General features: G+C 42.7%; 1 protein-coding gene across 3 annotated transcripts in view; it reads right to left on the bottom strand.

Moving 5' to 3' along the window:
- Positions 1 to 22,830, bottom strand: part of HPSE2 (heparanase 2 (inactive)) — a 1,066,536-nt gene that overhangs the window by 1,022,668 nt on the left and 21,038 nt on the right. For 2 of the 3 annotated variants that reach the window (XM_029610101.1, XM_029610102.1), the window contains exon 3: positions 13,246 to 13,407. The exons of the other annotated variant lie outside the window; for it this stretch is intronic. In XM_029610101.1, the coding sequence (XP_029465961.1) occupies positions 13,246 to 13,407 (162 nt within the window). The remainder of the gene's footprint in view (positions 1 to 13,245; positions 13,408 to 22,830) is intronic. 3 annotated transcript variants of the gene reach the window in all.

The raw sequence follows: 22,830 nt of genomic DNA, 5'->3' as shown, positions 1-22,830 counted from the left end.
GGAGGACTAATGCTAATAATAGAAAAAAAAAATTCAAATGTAAACTAATACCCATAGCGCCACCAAGAAACCATGAAATTGCCCTCTTTGATACAATGAACTTACAAATTTACCTAATATACTGCCCACCAAGTTTACTTGAACTAAACATATCCCCTCTAATTGAATTCTTAACAACACATGTAAATACTGCAAAACCCACCATCATAATAGGAGACTTCAATATTCACATAGACACAAAACCCCTATCAAACACGTGCCAAACACTGCTAGATGTTATGACAGCTCTTGGATTCACTCTAATGACTGATAAGCCCACACACAGAGCTGGACACTCTCTCGATCTTTCTTTCATTAACCACAACCACCTAGAACACATCAAAACCGACTACACACCCATCCCGTGGTCAGATCACTTCCTCATTCAATCCTCGATTAAATACACTGAACCACAAACTCAAGAAAAAAAGAACCCCATTAAATTTAAATACCGCCCACCGTATGACTTAGAAACCCTGAAAGACAAACTAGAAGAAAATCTAACAAAATTAGATTTCACCAACTGCTGCTCCGCTACCACAACATGGATGCAAACAACTAGAAAACTGGCCGAGGAAATAAACCCAATAAAATATATCAATTTCAAAGATACCAAACAAACTAACCCATGGCATAATGAAAAGATACAAGAAGTCAAGAGACAACTAAGGAAAAAAGAAAAAGAATGGAGAAAAAATAAAACTACTGAAAACCTAACAAAATGCAGAAAACACTTAGCATATTATAAACAAATAATTCTCAAAACGAAGAAACAGTTCTATAGCTTTAAAATAGAAAAACATGCAAACAACCCAAGAACATTATTTTCCATAGTAAGAAACCTCACCAATGGCAGATCCGAATCTCCACAAGATCTTCCAGAAAATAGATGCAATGAGATTGCAATTTTTTTTAACGATAAAATCAAAAACCTAAAAACAAAAATCCCAAATACAGCAAAACAAGTAATTAAAATGAAAGAAAGAGATGTTATCTGTACCCTCTTATTTGATGTAATTTCCAACTTTGGTTCTATGTAAACCGATGTGATATGTACTAGTACAGGAACATTCGTATATAAAAGCCTTAAATAAATAAATAAATAAATAAATAAATAAATAAATAAATGTTATGCAATGGTCGACCTTCAATGAAGTATCAGAATTGGAAATTGAAACTATGCTAAAAAAACTTAATCCTGCACCCCATGCACTTGACACAATTACAACTGCAGACATAAAAAAAGTAGCTAACACTGTATCACCAACACTGGCAAAGATCGTTAATCTATCCTTAGAGGAAGGATCCATGCCTGACACACTAAAAGGAGTGATCGTAAAACCTATTTTAAAAAAGAAAAACAGTGACCCACTGAACCTGAGTAACTACAGGCCAGTATCGAACCTGTCCTTAATCGCATAGTTAATAGAAAAAACTATACAAAAGCAACTAGCAGAACACCTAGATAACAATAACATCCTTTATCCATCACAACATGGCTTTCGAAAACACTATAGCACAGAGACACTTCTGCTTGCACTTACAGATAGCATCATGAGGGGATTTGATAACGGTAAACATTACATTCTAGTGATGCTTGACCTGACAGCAGCATTTGACACTGTAAATCATGATATACTCTTAAATAGACTAGAAGAAATAGGTCTAAACAACAAAACTATCAAGTGGTTGAGATCATATCTCAATGACAGATATTTTCAGGTACAAATTAAAAACACTATATAAAAAAAAATAAACCTTCAAACGGGAGTACCCCAAGGATCTGCCCTCTCCGCATCACTTTTCAACATATACTTGCTACCACTATGCCACCTGCTAGCTGGTCTGGGAATCACACACTATATATACGCTGATGATATCCAATTAATTTTACCCATTGACAATACAATTGAGAAAACATTAAACTTAGCCAACATGTATCTAGATCTCATCAAACAGATACTAAACCAAATGGAATTAGTAATTAATATAGAGAAGACGGAATTCTTACATTTAGAGAGAAAAAATATGGAAATCAAACAAAGTCCAATCACACTAAAAAACAATCAACAAATAATACTTGCAGAGAAAGTACGGAATCTTGGAGTAATAATTGACTCCGAACTAAGCTTAAAACAACACATATCTCTAAAAGTAAGAGAAGGATACGCTAAACTCATGGTCCTCAGGAGACTTAAACCACTTCTGTCAATGGCTAACTTTCGTTCGGTACTACAAGCATTAATATTTGCAAGCACTGATTATTGTAATGCACTTCTACTAGGTCTTCCACACACCTCAATAAGACCGTTGCAGGTTCTGCAAAACTCAGCCGCAAGAGTTTTAACTGGAAAAAGTAAAAGAGATCACATCACCAAAACACTGGCTGAACTACACTGGCTTCCATTGAACAAAGAATACAATACAAAACACTGTGCACCATACATATGTTAATACATAACGAACATGCAGACTGGTTAAATACAGCCCTCCGTGTACACATCCCTAACAGAAACCTAAGGTCAGCAAACAAAGCACTCCTAACTATTCCATCAGTCAAAACAGCAAGACTAACACAGGTACGAGAGAGAGCACTATAACTGGCAGGACCCATACTGTGGAACTCCATGCCCCTAGATTTAAGATTACAAAGAGACAGCAAAACCTTCAGAAAAAGTTTAAAAACCTGGCTCTTTAAACAAGCTTTTCAGAAAGAGACGGGAGAATAGAAACCAGGGACAGGCAAAGCACGAGCAATATAACACCCACACACACTGATGTATTCATTAAGGGGCGGATTTTCAGAGCCCTGCTCGCCTAAATCCGCCCAAAACCGGGCGGATTTAGGCGAGCAGGGCCCTGCGCGCCGGTGAGCCTATTTTACATAGGCCTACCGGCGTGCGCAGAGCCCCGGGACTCGCGTAAGTCCCGGGGTTCTCCGAGGGGGGCGTGTCGGGGGCGTGTCGGGGGCGGGCCCAGTCGTCGCGGCGTTTCGGGGGCGTGTCGGCAGCGTTTTGGGGGTGGGTACGGGGGCGTGGCTACGGCCCGGGGCGGTCCGTTGGCATGGCCGTGCCCTCCGTACCCACCCCCAGGTCGCGGCCCGGCGCACAGGAGGCCCGCTGGCGCGCGGGGATTTACTTCTCCCTCCGGGAGGCGTAAATCCCCGGAGAAAGGTAAGGGGGGGGTGTAGACAGGGCCGGGTGGGTGGGTTAGATAGAGGAAGGGAGGAGAAGATGAGGGGAGGGCGTTAGAGGATTCCCTCCAAGGCCGCTCCGATTTCGGAGCGGCCTTGGAGGGAACGGGGGTAGGCAGCGCGGCTCGGCGCGCGCCGGCTATACAGAATTCATAGCCTTGCGTGCGCCGATCCAGGATTTTAGTGGATACGCGCGGCTCCGCGCGTATCTACTAAAATCCCGCGTACGTTTGTTGGCGCCTGGAGCGCCAACAAAAGTACGCCAACGCGCCTTGTTTGAAAATCTACCCCTAAGTGTGTAGTTTTTTTTTAAAGGACAAGTCACAATTTTAAAGTTAATTCTGTAATCAAAACCGAGATAGAGACATGGACATGATTAATTACATTTAACATTGTTGATCACTAACTATGTTACCGAACCTTATGGCACTTTTGTAAACGGATAAATTACAGTATCATTACTTTTATGTGCCTCGATGTAAACCGTTGTGACGGTCACCTCCAAACGACGGTATAGAAAAGATTTAAAATAAATAAATAAATAAAATAATTCCGAGGATGGGGGAAGGTAGAGGAAAAAGGCATACTATAAAACGATTTTCATTGTATTTTGAGGATTTCTCAGCAGGATTAGAGGAGCTCGACCTGGGATGCAGAGGTTTCTTCTTCTTTTCTATCTTTTTGTTTGTAAACAGTCTTTCTAACTCTTTGTACTTCCCTCAAAAGGAAAAAACGTAATGAATATTATATATGGGCTTTCTTTCTTTTTCCTGACATGAGTAAGATTATTAATTGCATTTCCCTAAATGTTTGAGGAATTTCATCTCCTGTTAAATGACAATGAATCTTGCAATTTGCTCGTAGGAACAAGGTGCACATTTTATTTCTACATGAGATACATTTAACATGTCAGGAGCAAGTTGGAATGGGTGTCTGTATATTAGTTGATAAAAACCTGCCCCTGAAGATGAACAGAACATACTCACATGTTGGGGGGGCAGTATGTTATATTGTACTGTACATTATTCTCAGTTGGGATCATGCTTGTCAATGTGTATTGTCCAAACTTTGATCAGCCTGATTTTTATGGTCATTTGATGGATACAGTGGTCTCATTTGGTTTTAACAAATTGTATGTAAGCATATCCTGATCTGGATATAGAGAAAACGTCTAAGGTGACATAGGGCTTACCAGATGTCCAATAATACAGATAGTACTCAGACATTTAATCTGATGGATGTATGGAGGCATCAGCATCCAGAAAGAAATTATACTTATTACTCTCCTAGGCATGCCACATACAGTAGAATTGATTATTTTATGGGTTCTCTACCATATCCAGTAGTGCTATTCTGGCTTACCTCCCCCAAACCTAGTAGTTCTATCTGGAGGCTTAATGTTGCTCTCCTTGGTGATAAACATTTTCCAGACTTAATCAATTGATTCAATAAAGCTGTGTCTGAGTTTAATGAATTTAATCCAGCAGAGGAATATGATCTGGGTCTCCACTGGATGCCTTCAAAGTGTTTCTGAGGGGTAGAATTATAAATTATGCAAGTCATTTGCAAAAGGTGCATAGCAGAATGTTGAAGGCTTGACAGATAAAATTAGGCAATTGGAAGGGAAGCACAAACAGGACTGCTCCAATGATACATATAGGTTGCTGGAGTCTGCCTGGAGGGAACTTAAAGCACGTGAGGTTGAGAAAAGTGGGCGTTCCTTGAAGTAATTTAGGATTAAATTCTATGAGCATGGAGGCAGGCCAGGAACCCTACTTGCTAGAGCAGTTAAGAGGAGGGTGGGCAGATCATATGTTATTGCTATACAGTCTGGGGAGATTGTTGTAGATCCCTCAGAAATAGAGCAGCAATTTGTTCAATACTTTTCCAATATTTATGCTGACCCTGAGTCCTCTAATATAGAAGGTATCAGAGATTTTCTAGGCAGTTTGAATCTGCCTCATCTGTGAGAAGAGCAGATACGTAGTCTTGAGGCCCTAATCACTCTGACAGAGATTCAAGATGCTGTTAAAGCTCTACTGGGTGGGAAGTGCCCGGGCTAGATAGTTTCCAAATGGATTTCTATAAGAAATTCTTGCCTGATGTTGCCCCCTTTTCGCTTTTGCTTTTTCAAAAGGCTGGGGAAATGGATACAGCTCTGGGTGACATGGCTGATGCTATGATCTCTCTTTACAAAAGAAGTGGAAAGATGCACAGGACTGTGGCTCTTACTGGCCCATCTCCTTGTTGAACTTGGATATTAAAATGCTAGTGAAGGTACTTCAACAGAGACTTGAGTTGATACTGCCAAACTTAATACATGGGAATCAAAATGGTTTAGTGAAGGGAAGGGTTTCAACAGCGAACGTTAGAAGACTTTTATTTATTTACTATTTCTTTGCATTTATATGCCATTTATACCTAAACCCTAGGCAGAATACATATAATCAGATCGACATATAAAAACAACAAAAATAAGCAACAAATCTTAAACCATAAAACTACTCAGAATTATAAGAAAGCTTACTTAAATAAAAAGGTCTTTAACATGCTTTTAAAGGTTTTTGGACAGTCTACCATTTGTAAATTATGTGGAAATGAATTCCACAGAATGGGAGCAGCCACAGAAAATGCACTTCCAAGTCTCAACTAACTGGACCTGATGTACGGATGAAATGTCCAATAAACTTTCCATGAAAACCATAGAGATCTCGTGAGATATTATATCCAGAGGAGGGCATTAATCCAGGGAAAAGAATCCAGAGACAATAATTTGTAAACAAATACTGCAGTTTTATATTTGATCCTTGACTGGATAGGGAGTCAGTGGAAGTCAGATAGAACAGGCATAATATTATTTTTTATACTACGGCCTGAAATCAGCCGAGCAGCCACATTTTGTAGAAATTGCAGTGCTCTTAATGATGACATTGGCAAGCCTAGATTGACAGAATTATAACAATCAAGCAATGGTAACAATCAACTAGCTGCAAAAACAGTTTAAGACTATGCAAAAGTTGCAATTTTTAAAAGCCGGTTTTAATTGTAGATTTAACTTGAGGAATAAGGGATAATTTTGAATCAATTACCCTTAGACTCATCACCTGTGAAGCAATTTTGAATTATTTTTTCTCAACCTTAATACCAGAGGGTATCGAAAAAATATCTCTGTGCTGGATAACTATGATTTCTGTTTTTGATAGATTTAAGGCAAATTTGTTGTACATAAGCTAACTTCTTATGGTGGTCAAGCACAAAGAAATCATAGCTATCACCTCAGGCCATGTAGGTCCCATAGGAATATAAAACTGTATGTCGTCTGCATACAATCTCAACCCTACAACAAAGGCTAGTCAAAAGTCTGCAAATCGGCACTAAATAGACAGTAGTTGTTAACTACCATCTAGTCTCTTCACTTCTTTTTTGTCAAAATTGATAGAGGGGATTGTGTTAAGACAGATAAAAGAATATCTGAATAACAATTAAGTAATGAACCAAAACCTGTTTGTTTCTGCCTTTTCAATAATACTAAGAAATTGTTGTCAAGTTGTGACATATATCGCCACAGCTCTGACACAAGCGGCTCATTCATTCTTGTGCTGCGTGATGTCTCTGCCACATTTGACACACTAAACCACACAATTTTGTTGTCCCATTTGAGTGATTTAAAGGTGTCTTCTGTCGTATTGAAGTGGTTTACCTCTTATTTGACAAACTGTAGTCATCAGGTAAGAATTGGGTCCACTACATCATCCTGACTGCCTATTACAACTGATGTACCTCAAGGCTCAGTCTTCTCAGCCTTGTTATTCAATCTCTATATATGCCCATTAAACTGGATATTAGTTAATTTGGTAGTTGACTTTCAATTAAATGTGGATGATATCCTAGAGATGTGAATCGTGTCCTCGATCGTCTTAACGATCGATTTCGGCTGGGAGGGGGAGGGAATCGTATTGTTGCCGTTTGTGTGTGTAAAGTATCGTCATAATCGTTAAAATCGTGAGCCGGCACACTAAAACCCCCTAAAACCCACCCCCGACCCTTTAAATTAAATCCCCCCCTCCCGAACCCCCCCCCCAAATGCCTTAAATTACCTGGTGGTCCAGTGGCACACTAAAACCCCCTAAAACCCACCCCGACCCTTTAAATTAAATCCCCCACCCTCCCGAACACCCCCCCCAAATGCATTAAATTACCTGGGAGTCCTCCGTAGCGGCAGTCCGTGGCTAAATCGGGGGAAGGGGGAGAGCACAAAAACTGGCACACTAGATCGTGAGGTCTTCAGCCGGCGCCATTTTTCAAAATGGCCGCCGCAAAATGGCAGCGGCCATAGACAAAAACGATTCGACACAAGAGGTCGTTCCGGACCCCCGCTGGACTTTTGGCAAGTCTTGTGGGGGTCAGGAGGCCCCCCCAAGCTGGCCAAAAGTTCCTGGGGGTCCAGCGGGGGTCAAGGAGCGATTTCCTGCCGCGAATCATTTTCCGTACGGAAAATGGCGCCGGCAGGAGATCGACTGCAGGAGGTCGTTCAGCGAGGTCCGGAACCCTCGCAAGATTTCCGCGAGGGTTCCGCCATACGCCATACGCGTATGGCGCCGGCCATACGCGTATGGCCGGCGCCATTTTCCGTACGGAAAACGATTCGCGGCAGGAAATCGCTCCTTGACCCCCGCTGGACCCCCAGGAACTTTTGGCCAGCTTGGGGGGGCCTCCTGACCCCCACAAGACTTGCCAAAAGTCCAGCGGGGGTCCGGAACGACCTCTTGCGTCGAATCGTTTTCGTCTATGGCCGCCGCCATTTTGCGGCGGCCATTTTGAAAAATGGCGCCGGCTGAAGACCTCACGATCTAGTGTGCCGGTTTTCGTGCTCTCCCCCTTCCCCCGATTTAGCCACGGACCGCCGCTACGGAGGACTCCCAGGTAATTTAATGCATTTGGGGGGGGGGTTCGGGAGGGTGGGGGATTTAATTTAAAGGGTCGGGGGTGGGTTTTAGGGGGTTTTAGTGTGCCGGTTTTCCTGCCCTCCCCCTTCCCCCGATTTACGATTTTTTGACGATAAATCGGGGGAATTGGTATTGTATCGTGGCCCTAACGATTTTTGACGATTTAAAATATATCGGACGATATTTTAAATCGTCAAAAAACGATTCACATCCCTATGATATCCAGTTTTCTGTCCCAATATTAGGAACATTAGGGGACATCTTAGCTTTAGTTGCAAAGTGTTTAACAGCTGTAAAAAACTGGATGACTGTTAATCAATTCACATTAAATATCAGGGAAGACAGAGCTGATGGTGCTGGGAAGAGGGATTCCTTCTGATGTGCACAATAGTTTTTTAGTATGAGGACTGCTCAGTTCCAATTTCCTTGGCCGTCTGAAATTTAGGCATTTTTTTAGACTCGAAGCTGTCAATGAGCCCTCAAATTCAATCAGCAGTAAAATATCAATTTTTTAAGCTACAGATTTTACGTGGCTTGAAACTACATTTGGCATGATTATTGCATAGTGCCTTAAGCATTAGTTTTGTCAACACTTGATTACTGTAATTCTTTATATACAGGGCTTCTAACATTTACATCAAAAGTCTTACAAACAGTGCAAGTGCTGAGTTCTCTACCCTGGCTCCTGATATCATGGCATGTAAAATACATGACACTTGTATTAATTCTTAAGAGACTGAGTAATGATGATCATCCCTTTTTTCTGGTTCTGTTTAAAAGATCTAAGGACACCTTGTATATTGAGGTCAGCTGGTCATAATCTTCATAATATTCCCTCTGCACCTAACCCGGTTAGTCGAAACTCGAGCTAAAAATCCCTTTGTTGTTCCTGGTCCTCAGCTATGAAACTATCTCGCTAGTCAACTAAGGTCTTAAGTTTCTCTTTCCACTTTCAGGAAATAGCTAAAAAATCTCTTTTTTACTCAGGCATTCGATACAACAGGTTATCCAGAATTTGCGAGCAAACTAGAATTGCTTTCTGGTTCAGATGGAGTGGTAGCCCATTTAGATTAACATGTTACATCTTCCAATCTAGGACCAAAGTTTGTTAGTTTGTTTTATGTGATGAATTTATGAATGCTATGGAGGTCCCTGCCTAGAATTTAAGATATTCATGAATAATAAACCTTTTAAAATAAATGATGGGGCACAGAGAGATGAGGGATGATGGATTTGGGAATTAGGAAAAAAAGGGGAGAGAGAAGGTGCAAGGAGGAAGAAGGAAAGATGGAGTGGAGAGAAAAAAGGGTGGCGGGAAGGAGAGGGAAAGGAGAGACATGAGGGGGACAATGTGAAGGGGAAGAAAGAAAGAGATGAAGGAAGAGGTGGAGGAGAGAGAAGAGGGGGTGAAAGTGGAAAGAGAGGAGGGAAGAAAAATTAAAGGAAGAAGGAGGGTGGTGTGGAGGAGAGAGATAAGAAGAAAAATAGATAAGGGAAAGAGTTGAGGGATGTATGATAGGAGGAGAGCAGTATGTGAGGTGAGGAACAGAGAGAATATATGGAGAGAAGAGGTGTCTTTGAGGAGAATAGGAACAAGGATAATGTGTGACAGATATGTGGATAGAGAAGAATGAAAAAAAGTAGACAGAATAAAGAGAAACACAAGGAAAAAAGAAAATAAAAGAAATGGAACCTAGAAATGACATAAGCAAAATAAGGATGGCAACAGGGTGGAAAAATCTAGAGGCAAACCTGAGAGAATAGAATGGGTAACAGAAGAAGGAAACTTAGAAATCAGAGGAGAGAGGAAATGTGGAAAATGAAAAAATTGAATTAATAAGGAAAGGCTAGAGACGTTAAAATAAATTAAATAATAGATTAAAGGAAACAGGAAAGAAATTGAAGCAGAATCAAGAAAAGAGCATAAAAGAAGATGACAAACTAAATAGAAGATCTGGAAATACAAAGGTTAAAAAATATTTTATTGAATAACCTTGCTGCAGCCAAAGCTGATGGGAGTCAAGTCTGGGGGAGGGGGCAGCAGCTTGAGAATGAGAGAGAATAAGTGTGTGTGAGCGACAGAGTGAGTATGGGTTACAGAAAATGAATGTCAGGAATGGAGGGGGAGAGAAAGCTAATTCATGCCAATCTGGTAGGGGGAAGAAAAAGTTCCCCCCTCCCCACTGTCAATCTAAACTCCCTACCCCTTGTCTCTTTCCCAAACTAAGCAGGCAAACTATGTCTATGAGCATCCCTAGCTGCAGCTGACTGGGAAGCAGAAGCTAAGTCCAGGAATCTATTCTGTGACTTCTTCATGGCAGCGTGTAGTATGCCACTGAGCCAACAGGCCAGCCCTGGGCCACTTTTAATTCAATACAGTGAATTAAACCAGTCATAATGGGGTTTGCATGAATGTTTGCATGTAAAGACTGTAACAGCACATGATACATCATACTTTTCCAATCTACTAATGGTAATGTTTACCCAGAATAAGCATTTTTTCACGTGTGCGAGTGCAAGTGTTTTCTCTATTAATTTGTATGGAGCTATAACAAATAACTGTGTTTTGGTATGTAGATAAGATTGCGTGGGAGAGGAAGTATGGCCAGATGCTTTTGGCTTCTTGTGTTCCATTAAGCAGTGAGCCATGGAGCAAGCGTGATGGCTGTCACATCCCTTCTGCCGGGTATAAGAGGAGTCTCTGGAATCGTAAGGATGGGAGGAGATGAAGGAAGGGATTATAGGTGGGGGTTGCTGAGTATCAGGAGGGAGATTGGGGGTTTTATATGAAATATCTGGGAGGGGATCAAGATGGGGAAAGGAGTTTGAGGGACTTGGGGTTTGTTTGTTTTTTACATTGGATATTGGGAGGAAGGGAGGAGAATTGGGAAGAAAGGTTTTTTTTAAATTCTTTGGATGTCAGGAGGAAGGAAAAGGAATCGTAACTTTGGGAAGGCTTTATTTTTTAGATTGAGTACCAGGACGAAGGGGATCTGGAGGATGTTTTAAAACGACTTAGCCAGTTAGTGCTGATTTTAAGCTCCAACCAATTAAGTACCCGATTCACTAAGGATTTTTTCCATAGACAGAAAATGGGAGAAAAGCCTTAATAAATCTGGCCCTAAGTTTGTTTAATATAGCTGGTCAAATTTTGACCAGCTAGCATCAGCCAAACTTTCAGCTGAAAAACTAGTGGGTTGGGTTCAGGTGAAAGTTCCCCTAAAGATAACTGGCTAAAATTAGCTGGGCACCATAGCCACTCAGTGATTTTTTATAAATCTGCCTCATTCTCATTAAATTCCCAGATACAGACTTCTAAATGAGATACATTTACTTTAAAATAAGATCTAGAGTAATTTACCGTTTTAGGGAAACATTTATTAAGCTGCATAGCTGTGTAACTTTTCCCAGGAACATCTAATGCATGTCCCAATGCTCCCAGGGTTTTCCTTAAAAGGCTCAAATGGCCTGCATACTGACCTCTCCCCCCATCCCCAGTCCAGTTAAAACCCCTGGGAGTCTAGTGAGACATCATTCTCATCCATCCCCCACCCCCTGCTGCTCCTTGAGGTGGCCAAAGGTGTAAAAATGTAAAAACAAACATTTCAAGATTCCATGTCCAGCCCCACCCCTCCAGACCCAAACACTCTGTGAGTTTTTAAAGTTAACCTTCCCTCTCCCCCAACCAGACCAGTTCATAGCTCTTGAGAACTGGAATTCGTTTTCTTTTGTTTGAACAATAACAAGGGCTATTTAAAGGTGATATAATTTAAAAATCGAAAGAAAAACATATTGAGAATTAAGTTGTTATAGACATTGGTCTATATGAGGAAATCATCTACCCAAAATAAAAACAAGCCAATGCATATAAAATAAATACCCATAGTACCAAGAATATAAACAGATAGCTGTAAAAAACTTTTTCAGAAGAAATATGAAAATCAAAGTTATACTGAGGGACATGCTGTTGCCCCTATCACATGACGACACAGGACCAGCAAACTGAGGTGACACTCAGGGGGAAGGGGTTAACTTTTAAAACTCAAAGGGAGTGGGGTTTGGGATTAGAGGGTAAGGGGTAGGGCCAGGCACAGGATCTTTAAACTTGTATTTATTTTTAAAACTGGCAGCCTCAAGGAGTGGTGGCAGTGGGTGGGGGAAGGGGTCTCACTAGATCCCCAAAGGCTTTAACTTAACCAGGAGAGCCAGTATGCAGACTGCTCAGGCCCTTTAAAAGATGGCAGCTCCAAAATGTGGGATCGCCATCACATATTGCTTCTGGGTAATTTCCCCTGCTGTATTTTACCAAGTACAACAGATTAGTGAATCTCGCAGTATTTTTCTCTCCAAAGAAAATACCACGACTTAATAAATAAACCCCTTAGCTTGAAAATCTATAAGCTGTATGATAGTGAATATAAGATTGGATATCAAAAAAACTAGGACATCTCAAACATTCATTTGCATGATAAAACCCAGAGTAATTTCAGGTTTACATACATTACTGTGACTTTGCTGAAACAAAATTCTTGCACTAATTGGATGGTTTGTAAGCAGGAATGTACACATGAAAAATATTTATTTTGAAAATCAAAGAGGCATTCTTTATTTTATAGTTACCATGCCTTTATAGTGCTTAATGCTTGCTTTATAAAAAAAAAAAAAAACCTAGTCAGATTATAGTACTATACTAATGAGCCCCAAAAGGATCAAACATATATCATAATTACAGGCTTGCCTTGGCTGACTCATTATTCAATTTCAGTTACAAAAAAACAGGTATAGGAATATTGGTATAAATGTACAGTATGGCTTGATTTCTGATTCTATATTTTGTGGCTATGTAACCATATTTGTGGGTGAAAATATTGAGTGTTTATGGCAGGCATAAACATTGAAGATATCAAACAAACTCTAAATAAAATATTTAGTTTTCTTTAATGAACCTAAGTTATTCAATTAGTGGCACATGCACAGTAATTTACAAGTACACACAAGTAGATAAAAGGCTGTCATCGTATCATTTCTTTACTCAGAACCCTTCTTCAATAGACCATGAAGCCTTACCTGTTAGTGTCAAGTTGCTATAGGTGTTTGACAACTGCTCCTTTAAAAGAACTAAATGCATCTGGGCTGCCTTCTCCCTTTGTAGTTCCAGCATAGTGCCTGGGTGCTGCGCAATGTTACAACGTTTTTGCTTGTCCAAGGAGATGTCACTACGTACGATATCTATATAAAGAAAGATAGGCATCAAGAACATAATTCTAAATTCCAGCAGAAATAACAGAGTGTCATATTAAAAAGATTGCTGGAAACCTAAATAAAACTGAAATGTATTTCAGCCATGCAGACACTTTTACCAGTTTCATACCATTAAAATTATAAAACAATAAAATTCACAGTTTAGCAGCTTTAAATACAAACCTAACTAAAATACAACCAAACAGGTAAATTTATCCATATGCTTAGCAGATCTAAGATGATGGGATGGGACATGTGGCATCAAACAATCTTCTACATAGGATACAGCTTTCAAATTTAGGTTTTTTGTTTATTTAGGAAAATATGTCAAAATAATGATAATTCATTTAGAAGATGTAGGACCTGATACTCAAATAATATTCAGTTCATGTGGTTCAAGCTAAGAATAGTAGCAGATCCAGACAACATGAAGTTGAAAAGTTCTGACCCTCAAGGCAGCCAACTTTGTTATGATAGGAGAATAGTTGAGAGAGACCATGGATGGAGGATGGGGAGAGATGGATATACCATTTTTAAGTCCATATCTGAACTAAAGAATAATGAGGTCAATATTCAAAGCGTGTTCAGTGCTATTTAGCTAGATAAGTGTAACTTATTTGACTAAGTAGTGGCTGCTGAATATGCGCCTATATTCAGCAGCCATTGCTTAGCTACATAAGTCACTTACAAGGCTAAAAAGTTAGCCATGTAACTTGTGGGCATGTAGTGGGTGGATTGGGGTGGAGCAAGTTAGCTGTACAAGTTATGCAGCTAATTACCAATGTATGGTCAGCTGTATAAGTTTGCAGCTAAGTTAGACATCCCATAGAGCAGGTCTAAATTTAGCTGGTTATAACTTATACGGCTAAGCATGACATATACGTATATATTCAGCGGCTTAGTTGTGCTGCTGAATATACTTTGTAACTTAGCCGGATAAAGGAGAAATTACTACTTACCTGATAATTTCTTTTTCTATAAGGCAGATAGGTAGATCCACCACCAGTGGGTTATGCACCTCTTCCTAATAATTCCAAACAGAATGTTAGGAATTATTAGGAAGGGACTGGTTAATAAAACGGAAAATGTCATAATGCCTCTATATCGCTCCATGGTGAGACCACATCTTAAATACTGTGTACAATTCTGGTCACCGCATCTAAAAAAAGATATAGTTGCGATGGAGAAGGTACAGAGAAGGGCAACCAAAATGATAAAGGGGATGGAACAGCTCCACTATGAGGAAAGGCTAAAGAGGTTAGGGCTGTTCAGCTTGGAGAAGATTCAGCTGAGGGGGGATATGATAGAGGTCTTTAAGATCATGAGAGGTCTTGAACGAGTAGATGTGACTCGGTTATTTACACTTTCGAATAATAGAAGAACTAGGGGGCATTCCATGAAGATAGCAAGTAGCACATTTAAGACTAATCAGAGAAAATTCTTTTTCATTCAACGCACAATAAAGCTCTGGAATTTGTTGCCAGAGGATGTGGTTAGTGCAGTTAGTGTAGCTGGGTTCAAAAAAGGCTTGGATAAGTTCTTGGAGGAGAAGTCCATTAACGGCTATTAATCAAGTTTAATTAGGGAATAGCAACTGCTATTAATTGCATCAGTAGCATGGGATCTTCTTAGTGTTTGGGTAATTGCCAGGTTCTTGTGGCCTGGTTTGGCCTCTGTTGGAAACAGGATACTGGGCTTGATGGACCCTTGGTCTGACCCAGCATGGCAATTTCTTATGTTCTTATGTTCTTACCAGCAGATGGAGACGGAGCAAAGCTGATGTCACAGTATATAAACCCCTGCACTGATATCAGCCCACCAGTATTCTCTGCAAAAGCCAATTGTGGACAAACTAACAAAAACTTGATTATTAACAGACAACCAATCCAGCACTCAGCTACAGAAAACCACTGAGCTCAGACAAGGAGTGTAATAACACTAGTCTGCAGCCACGCAGGAGGACAATAGCACCAATATCTGGCAGCCGAGGGTGGGAAGGTGGATTCACCTAACCTCCTTAAAGAAAAGGAAATTAAGGGGAGTTCCCTAATTGGAGATACCTTGGGGTGCTGGTTCCAGCTGCAGTGATACCCCATCCACCCCCCTCGTCGCCACCCCTGACGTCATCAAGTGACATCTGCCTCTATAAAAACTTGAGGCCTATGCCGAGTGAGTGGGAGTTCCCTATTTGGAGATACCTGTTTTAAACATCGAGGGCTGCTGGGAGCTTCCATGGGGTGCCGGTTCCAGCCATGGCGATGCCCCATCCCCCTCCTCGACGCCACCGCTGAAGTCATCAACAAGAGACATCTGCCTCTATAAAACCTTGAGGCCTATGCCGAGTGAGTGGGAGTTAGCTATTTTGAGATACCTGTTTTAAACATCGAGGGCTGCTGTGAGCTTCCTTGGGATGCCGGTTCCAGGTGCGGTGACACCCCATCCTCCCCCTCGATGCCACCACTGACGTCATCAACAAGCGACATCTGCCTCTATAAAACCTTGAGGCCTATGCCGAGTGAGTGGGAGTTCGCTATTTTGAGATACTTGTTTTAAAATTCGAGGGCTGCTGTGAGCTTCCTTGGGATGCCGGTTCCAGGAGCGGTGACACCCCATCCTCCCCCTCGATGCCACCACTGACGTCATCAACAAGCGACATCTGCCTCTATAAAACCTTGAGGCCTATGGCACGAGCCATTGGCACGCAGCTTTGTTTCGCCTTGTTTTGATGGGGACAAAAAGAAAATAAAAAATTTCTACATCTACACCTGCTTCAACTGTATTTCGAGGCCCTGTAGACAACCACTTGTTGTGGATGGGTGAGTTGTCTACCAGTGACTGCACTGGAAGCTCTTCTATAGGAGCTTCTTTGAGTCCTGTTAAAAGTAAACTTCCTCCACAACCATTGGCTTCTTTATTACAAGATGTGAGGCTGGACTATCCCCCATTATTGAGATCTCTTGAGGGGGAAGACCCAAGTACTGTTCAACAGGCATCCAATAATATTTTGCCTGTTGACCCGATGGGTATAGATAATTCTGGTTTTGAGGACACCAAGGTTAAACTGTTGCGCTGGAGGTGGACCCTTGGCCTGGTGCAGGATTGGTACGGCCCTCTGGTCGGACCCAGAAAGCACCTGCCACCAGGAGGCGGAGCACAGGAGGAGACAGAAGCTAGCTGGAGCTTTGACAACAGCAACTCAGGATTTCTGCAGGTTGAGCCTTTGGGTACCCGGGCCGCCTGGTCTTAGGTGGGCCTTGCAGGGTCTCCTAGAGAGGAGGCACAGGGGAATGTCCACCACAAACAAGGGTGTGCGGTCAATGTCCAAGCAAGCAGGTTCAGGAATCACAGGAGGCCAGAAGAGAGTGTCCGAGTGGATAGTGAGAATAAAGGCCAGAGTATCAGTCCAGAAGGAGTTAATAAACATGTGGATAAAGGTGAACCGGTAGATGTAGTATACTTGGATTTTCAGAAGGCGTTTGACAAAGTTCCTCATGAGAGGCTTCTAGGAAAAGTGAAAAGTCATGGGATAGGTGGCGATGTCCTTTGGTGGATTGCAAACTGGCTAAAAGACAGTGTTACCTCGCGGCGTCCTCGGGCAGGGAGGGTCCTCACCGTCGATCATCAGAGACTGCCAGCGGCAGCGTAGGCCAACGCGACTCGCGCACAAGCTCCGCCCACCAGCTGACGTCAGACGCCCTCCCGGAGATCAACGCGTTTGCACGTGAAAAACTACTATTTAAAGAGCTGAGTCCAGCACAGCATTGCCTCAGCTACAGGCTTGCTGTGCTGGTGCTCAGTCGTGTTTGCTACTTCCTGCCTGCCTTCTGACTCGGAGTGCCTACTGGACCTGTCTGCCTGCTGCCTGCCTTCTGACCCGGAGTGCCTACTGGACTTGCCTGCCTGCGGCCTGCCTTCTGACCCAGAGTGCCTACTGGACCTGCCTGCCTGCTGCCTGCCTGCTTCGGCTGACCATTCTAAGAACATAAGAACATAAGAAAATGCCATACTGGGTCAGACCAAGGGTCCATCAAGCCCAGCATCCTGTTTCCAACAGTGGCCAATCCAGGCCATAAGAACCTGGCAAGTACCCAAAAGCTAAGTCCATTCCATGTTACCATTGCTAATGGCAGTGGCTATTCTCTAAGTGAACCTAATAGCAGGAAATGGACTTCTCCTCTAAGAACTTATCCAATCCTTTTTTAAACACAGCTATACTAACTGCACTAACCACATCCTCTGCCCACAGAACCACCTTTAGGGTGGCCGCCATCAAATCAAGCAACTGTAGATAAGACCTCACTGTCAGGCATATTGTTTCTGTTAATAGTTGCACCTGCGCCATCAGCTTCTGAATGCAGTCCTATGGCAGGAACAACCTGCATTGCTTTGTGTCGAACCGAACACCAAGATACTCCAGTGACTGGGATGGCTGGTAGATTGCTCTTGGCCAAGTTCACCACCCAAGGTGATCTCCTGTAGCAATAAGATCACCTTGCATGAGAACTAAAGGCTCTCTTCCAGACTCCTGGTCCAAATCAACCAATCATCTAAGTATGGGTGAACCAGAATGCCATCCTTTCTCAACACTGCGCAACCACCATCATAACTTTGGAAAAGGTTCTGGGCACGGTGGCCAACCCAAAAGGCAGCGCTCAAAACTGATAGTGTCACTCCAATACAGTGAAATGCAGAAAACATTGATACTTCAGGCAGATGGGAATATGAAGATACGCCTCTGACAAATCTAGGGATGTCAGAAACTCTCCCGACTGTACTGCTATTATCATTAAGTGTAAGGTTTCCATACAAAAATGAGTCACCCGCAAATGACGGTTGACTCATTTGAAATCTAGGATGGGGTAAAGGAGCCTTCCTTCCTGGGCACAATGAAATAAATGGAATATCATCCTATTTTCTTGAGACCTGGGCACTGGAACTATAGCCCGCAGGCAGAAGAGCCTTGACAATGTGCACTGCTTGTCTCTTATGCAGAGAATTGCAGGGAGACACCATGAAGACGTCTTGAAGAACACTGAGAAAACCAGAGCGTAACTATCTCTTATCACCTCCACAACCCACTGGTCTGATGTGATCTTGACCCACCTCCAATAAAAAAGAAAGAGGTGAACACCTATCTCTTGTTCCCGGAGGTGGGTCAGCACACCTTCATTGAAAGGTTCGTGGAGCATCACTATCCGAGCCTGCACCCCTTCTGGGCTGCCTGGGACAAAAGTACTGAGACCTACCCAAAGGCTGAGTCCTCTGGGACGCTGCTCCTCTGTAGGGTCAAAAGCATCTGAAACCCCTAGCACAAGCTCTCATGCTGAAGGAGTGTGGTATCTGCTTCTTATCCTCTGGTACCTGAGGAACCTGGGCCTCACCCCACTTATTGGTCATTTTTCCCAGCTCACTCCCAAGCATGAGTGATCCTTTAAAAGGCAATTTCATAAGATTAGACTTTGAAATTGTATCGGTCGACCAATTCCTGAGCCATAGATGATGTCTAGCCACTATTACCAAAGCCACCCCTCTGGCCAAAGTACGGACCAGGTCGCAGCCTACATCTGCCAAAAAGGCGGATACCAGTTCCATCACTGTTCTGGAATTCACATAATTCATCGACTTCCTGAGAGAGAAGTAAACAAGAGCAAGCCACCAGGGAGCAACAAGAAGCTATCTGCAAATTCATTGCCATCACTTCAAAAGCCTGGAAGATTGGGCATCCAAATGGCATCCAAATGGCAGATGAAATTTAATGTGGACAAGTGCAAGGTGTTGCATATAGGGAAAAATAACCCTAGCTGTAGTTACACGATGTTAGGTTCCATATTAGGAGCTACCACCCAAGAAAGAGATCTAGGCGTCATAGTAGATAATACATTGAAATCGTCAGCTCAGTGTGCTGCAGCAGTCAAAAAAGCAAATAAAATGTTAGGAATTATTAGGAAGGGAATGGTTAATAAAACGGAAAATGTCATAATGCCTCTATATCGCTCCATGGTGAGACCACACCTTGAATACTGTGTACAATTCTGGTCGCCGTATCTCAAAAAAGATATAGTTGCAATGGAGAAGGTACAGAGAAGGGCAACCAAAATGATAAAGGGGATGGAACAGCTCCCCTATGAGGAAAGGCTGAAGAGGTTAGGGCTGTTCAGCTTGGAGAAGAGACGGCTGAGGGGGGATATCATAGAGGTCTTTAAGATCATGAGAGGTCTTGAACGAGTAGATGTGACTCGGTTATTTACACTTTCGAATAATAGAAGGACTAGGGGGCATTCCATGAAGTTAGCAAGTAGCACATTTAAGACTAATCGGAGAAAATTCTTTTTCACTCAACGCACAATAAATCTCTGGAATTTGTTGCCAGAGGATGTGGTTAGTGCAGTTAGTGTAGCTGGGTTCAAAAAAGGTTTGGATAAGTTCTTGGAAGAGAAGTCCATTAACTGCTATTAATCAAGTTTACTTAGGGAATAGTCACTGCTATTGATTGCATCAGTAGCATGGGATCTTCTAGGTGTTTGGGTAATTGCCAGGTTCTTGTGGCCTGGTTTGGCCTCTGTTGGAAACAGGATGCTGGGCTTGATGGACCCTTGGTCTGACCCAGCATGGCAATTTCTTATGTTCTTATGTTCTTATGTTCAATGCTACTCCCCCTTCTATGGGGATAGTCATCCACTTGGTGATGGTATATACAAACGCATCCACTTTTGGAAAGCACAATTGCTCTCTTGCAGCTGAATCCAGGTGGTAGAATCTTTCCAAGGTTTATCCTCCTTAGCTTGCAGGGCACACCATTCAAGATCAATCAATTTATGAATAGACTCCATAATAGGGAAGAAACATGAGGCTTTATGCAAAGAACTCAAAAGGAGATCTTTCTTTGGCTCAGACATGGAATCAGCCCCTGATATCCCCAGCATCTTGTTGCGTTCGTGCCTATTCTCGCCCTCGCTCCACCCTTTCTACCTTTGTGGCGACTCCCTTCCGCTCAGACGGACAGATGCAGCCGCGGCTTCTCCCCACCTCTTGGTCCCAGTATCCCCGGGCTGGCCTGACGCCACGGATCCGCCATGTTCCTGATGACGTAAGGGCGCACGCGCGCGCTCCAGACTTTGTACCATCAAGGGGGCAAACCTCGGGGGCATCCCCCCCATAGTGACGTCATCCATTTTCAATTTAAAAGGTCTTTGTTTGCTAACTACAAACGAGTTAGCAAGGAACTCCAATGGGACTTGCTTCGGCAGTCCACGCTACTTGCAACATCGATCCGAGTCAGCAAGGGGAAATCTTTCTCCATTGCTCGGCCTTTTCAAACTTACCAGGAGTACCCGCTCCTCGGGGGCTCCGCTCTCTCTCTTCTTGATTTCAGATTGTTGGACGGGATCCGGTACTTGCTCCTCAAGTGCCTACGTTCCCGAAGACTCAGAAGACTCCTATTGCCTGGAGGCGATCGCAGACGTGAACAAGGTGAGTCCTATTACAGACAGGAACCGGTACTCACTCCACGAGGGCCCTTGTTCCTAATCTCTAAGACTCCCTTCAGTCTAAGATGATATCGCAGGTATGGAGATCATGAGTTACCATTACAGATTGCAGATAGGAACCGGTACTCGCTCCACGAGGGCCTATGTTCCTAATACCTTTCTCAGACTCTCTTCTTCCTCAGAAGATATCGCATACCTTTATCTTATGGATTACTATTACAGATTACAGATAGGAACCGATACTCACTCCACAAGGGCCTATGTTCTTAAATCTCTCCTAGCCTCTCTTCTATTCCAGAAGTCATTCCATACACAGTTATTGTGAGTTCTATTTCAGGCTGCCTATAGGAACCAGTACTCGCCTGCAGCTCCTGTTCCTGAATACTGAAGACTCTCTGTTGCATAAGAAGACATTGCAGATATCAACATTTGTGAGTGTATCATCTACCACTGGTTATGTCCAGCATACCCTATCTACTCACTACCTATAGTCTCTTCTTAGAGCTCAGCAACTCAGAGATCATAGTTCCAGTATCAGAGGGACTTCAGCCCTGCCGGGCACATCAACTCACTACTGCCATTGCTGGTGGTTCTACTTCCAGTCTAATAAAGAACTATCTGTGTTTGTCTCAATACTCCAGCCTAGCCGGTAGTCCCTCCCAGGATCTCCACTTGAGGGCGCTGTCATCTGCCATCAGCTCAGGGATTCACTATTTCTACTAAGTGTTACTCCTTACACTAATAGAGCAGTATTATCATCTGCCACGCTGTGGGAGCCAACCCACATCAGACCATTACTCCTCTTTCTGCGGAAGCTGATCCATATCAGATAGCTATCTCCCCATGGGGATCATACAGGTTGCTCATCTTTCTACAGGAACAAAGCATAACAGTTGCTACTCCTTCCCTCTGGGGAAGCAGAGCACTAACAGATTGCTAAACTCCTCCTCCTACAGGAGCCACACCTACAGGTTGCTATCTCCTCCCTTTGGGAGGAGCTGATCGATACCAGATCACTCACTCTGCCCTCCTGGCGGGGTAAGCGCTAGCAGATTGCTAACTCCTTGGCAGATTCCGTAACAGATTGCTAACTCCTCCTTCAACGGGAGTATCCAGCAGCCAGATTATAACACATCTTCAATGTCTGTGAAATCAGAGCTGATAACTCATCTCTATGAAAGAACCGCAACATAGTTCTATATTTTATTTATTTATTTATTTATTTATTTAACAGTTTTTTATACCAACCTTCATAGTAAATTACCATATCGGATCGGTTTACAGTTTAACAAAGGGAAAAACTAGAGTAACAATTCACGTAAACGAAAGATAACAATAAGTAGGAATAAGTCAAAGTTACAATCAACAGGGGGAGAGAACTTGGAAGCTTGCAATAAGCTGGAAAGAAGAAAGGCCGGTACAAGTATTGTTACCATAGAGTGTACAAGTTAAAAACTTAAGAACGGTGCTTTAACCTGAAAGTCTCAGAGTCCATTTTTTTTTTTTTATATGGCTCCAGATCCAGGGGAATTTCCCCTCCTCCAGGGAGGAAGGATCAGCTTCATCTTCCATGCCATCTGGGTCCCTATTGCTGTGACGCACAGCAGGTCTAGACATACTCAGATGCTTACCAGCAGCACCAGGCATGGGGGAGTCCGCAGCCCGATCCTGAATTGTTAAGTTTGGCTGGAGCCAACAACTGCACCTGAAAAAGGACTGTATCCCTTGAAAAAATTCCACCCAAGAAAAGGCAGAGGGGTCTGTGCCAAAACCAGCAGGTGTCGGGTCCTGTACCCAGTGAACTACCTTCCCCCATTGACGAACTAGTTAGGGGAGCCCCAATTCCAGGTAACATATAGATTAGTTGCCTTGGTAATTGCTTTTAGATTGGTCCACTGTTGATCCACATCTCTCTCGTTTTCCC

The sequence above is a fragment of the Rhinatrema bivittatum genome, chromosome 7 (genome assembly GCF_901001135.1).
Source record: "Rhinatrema bivittatum chromosome 7, aRhiBiv1.1, whole genome shotgun sequence".
In the NCBI taxonomy this organism is placed as follows: Eukaryota; Metazoa; Chordata; class Amphibia; order Gymnophiona; family Rhinatrematidae; genus Rhinatrema; species Rhinatrema bivittatum.
The sequence above is the reverse complement of the archived record's forward strand: the minus strand, read 5'-3'. Positions and strand labels throughout refer to the sequence as shown.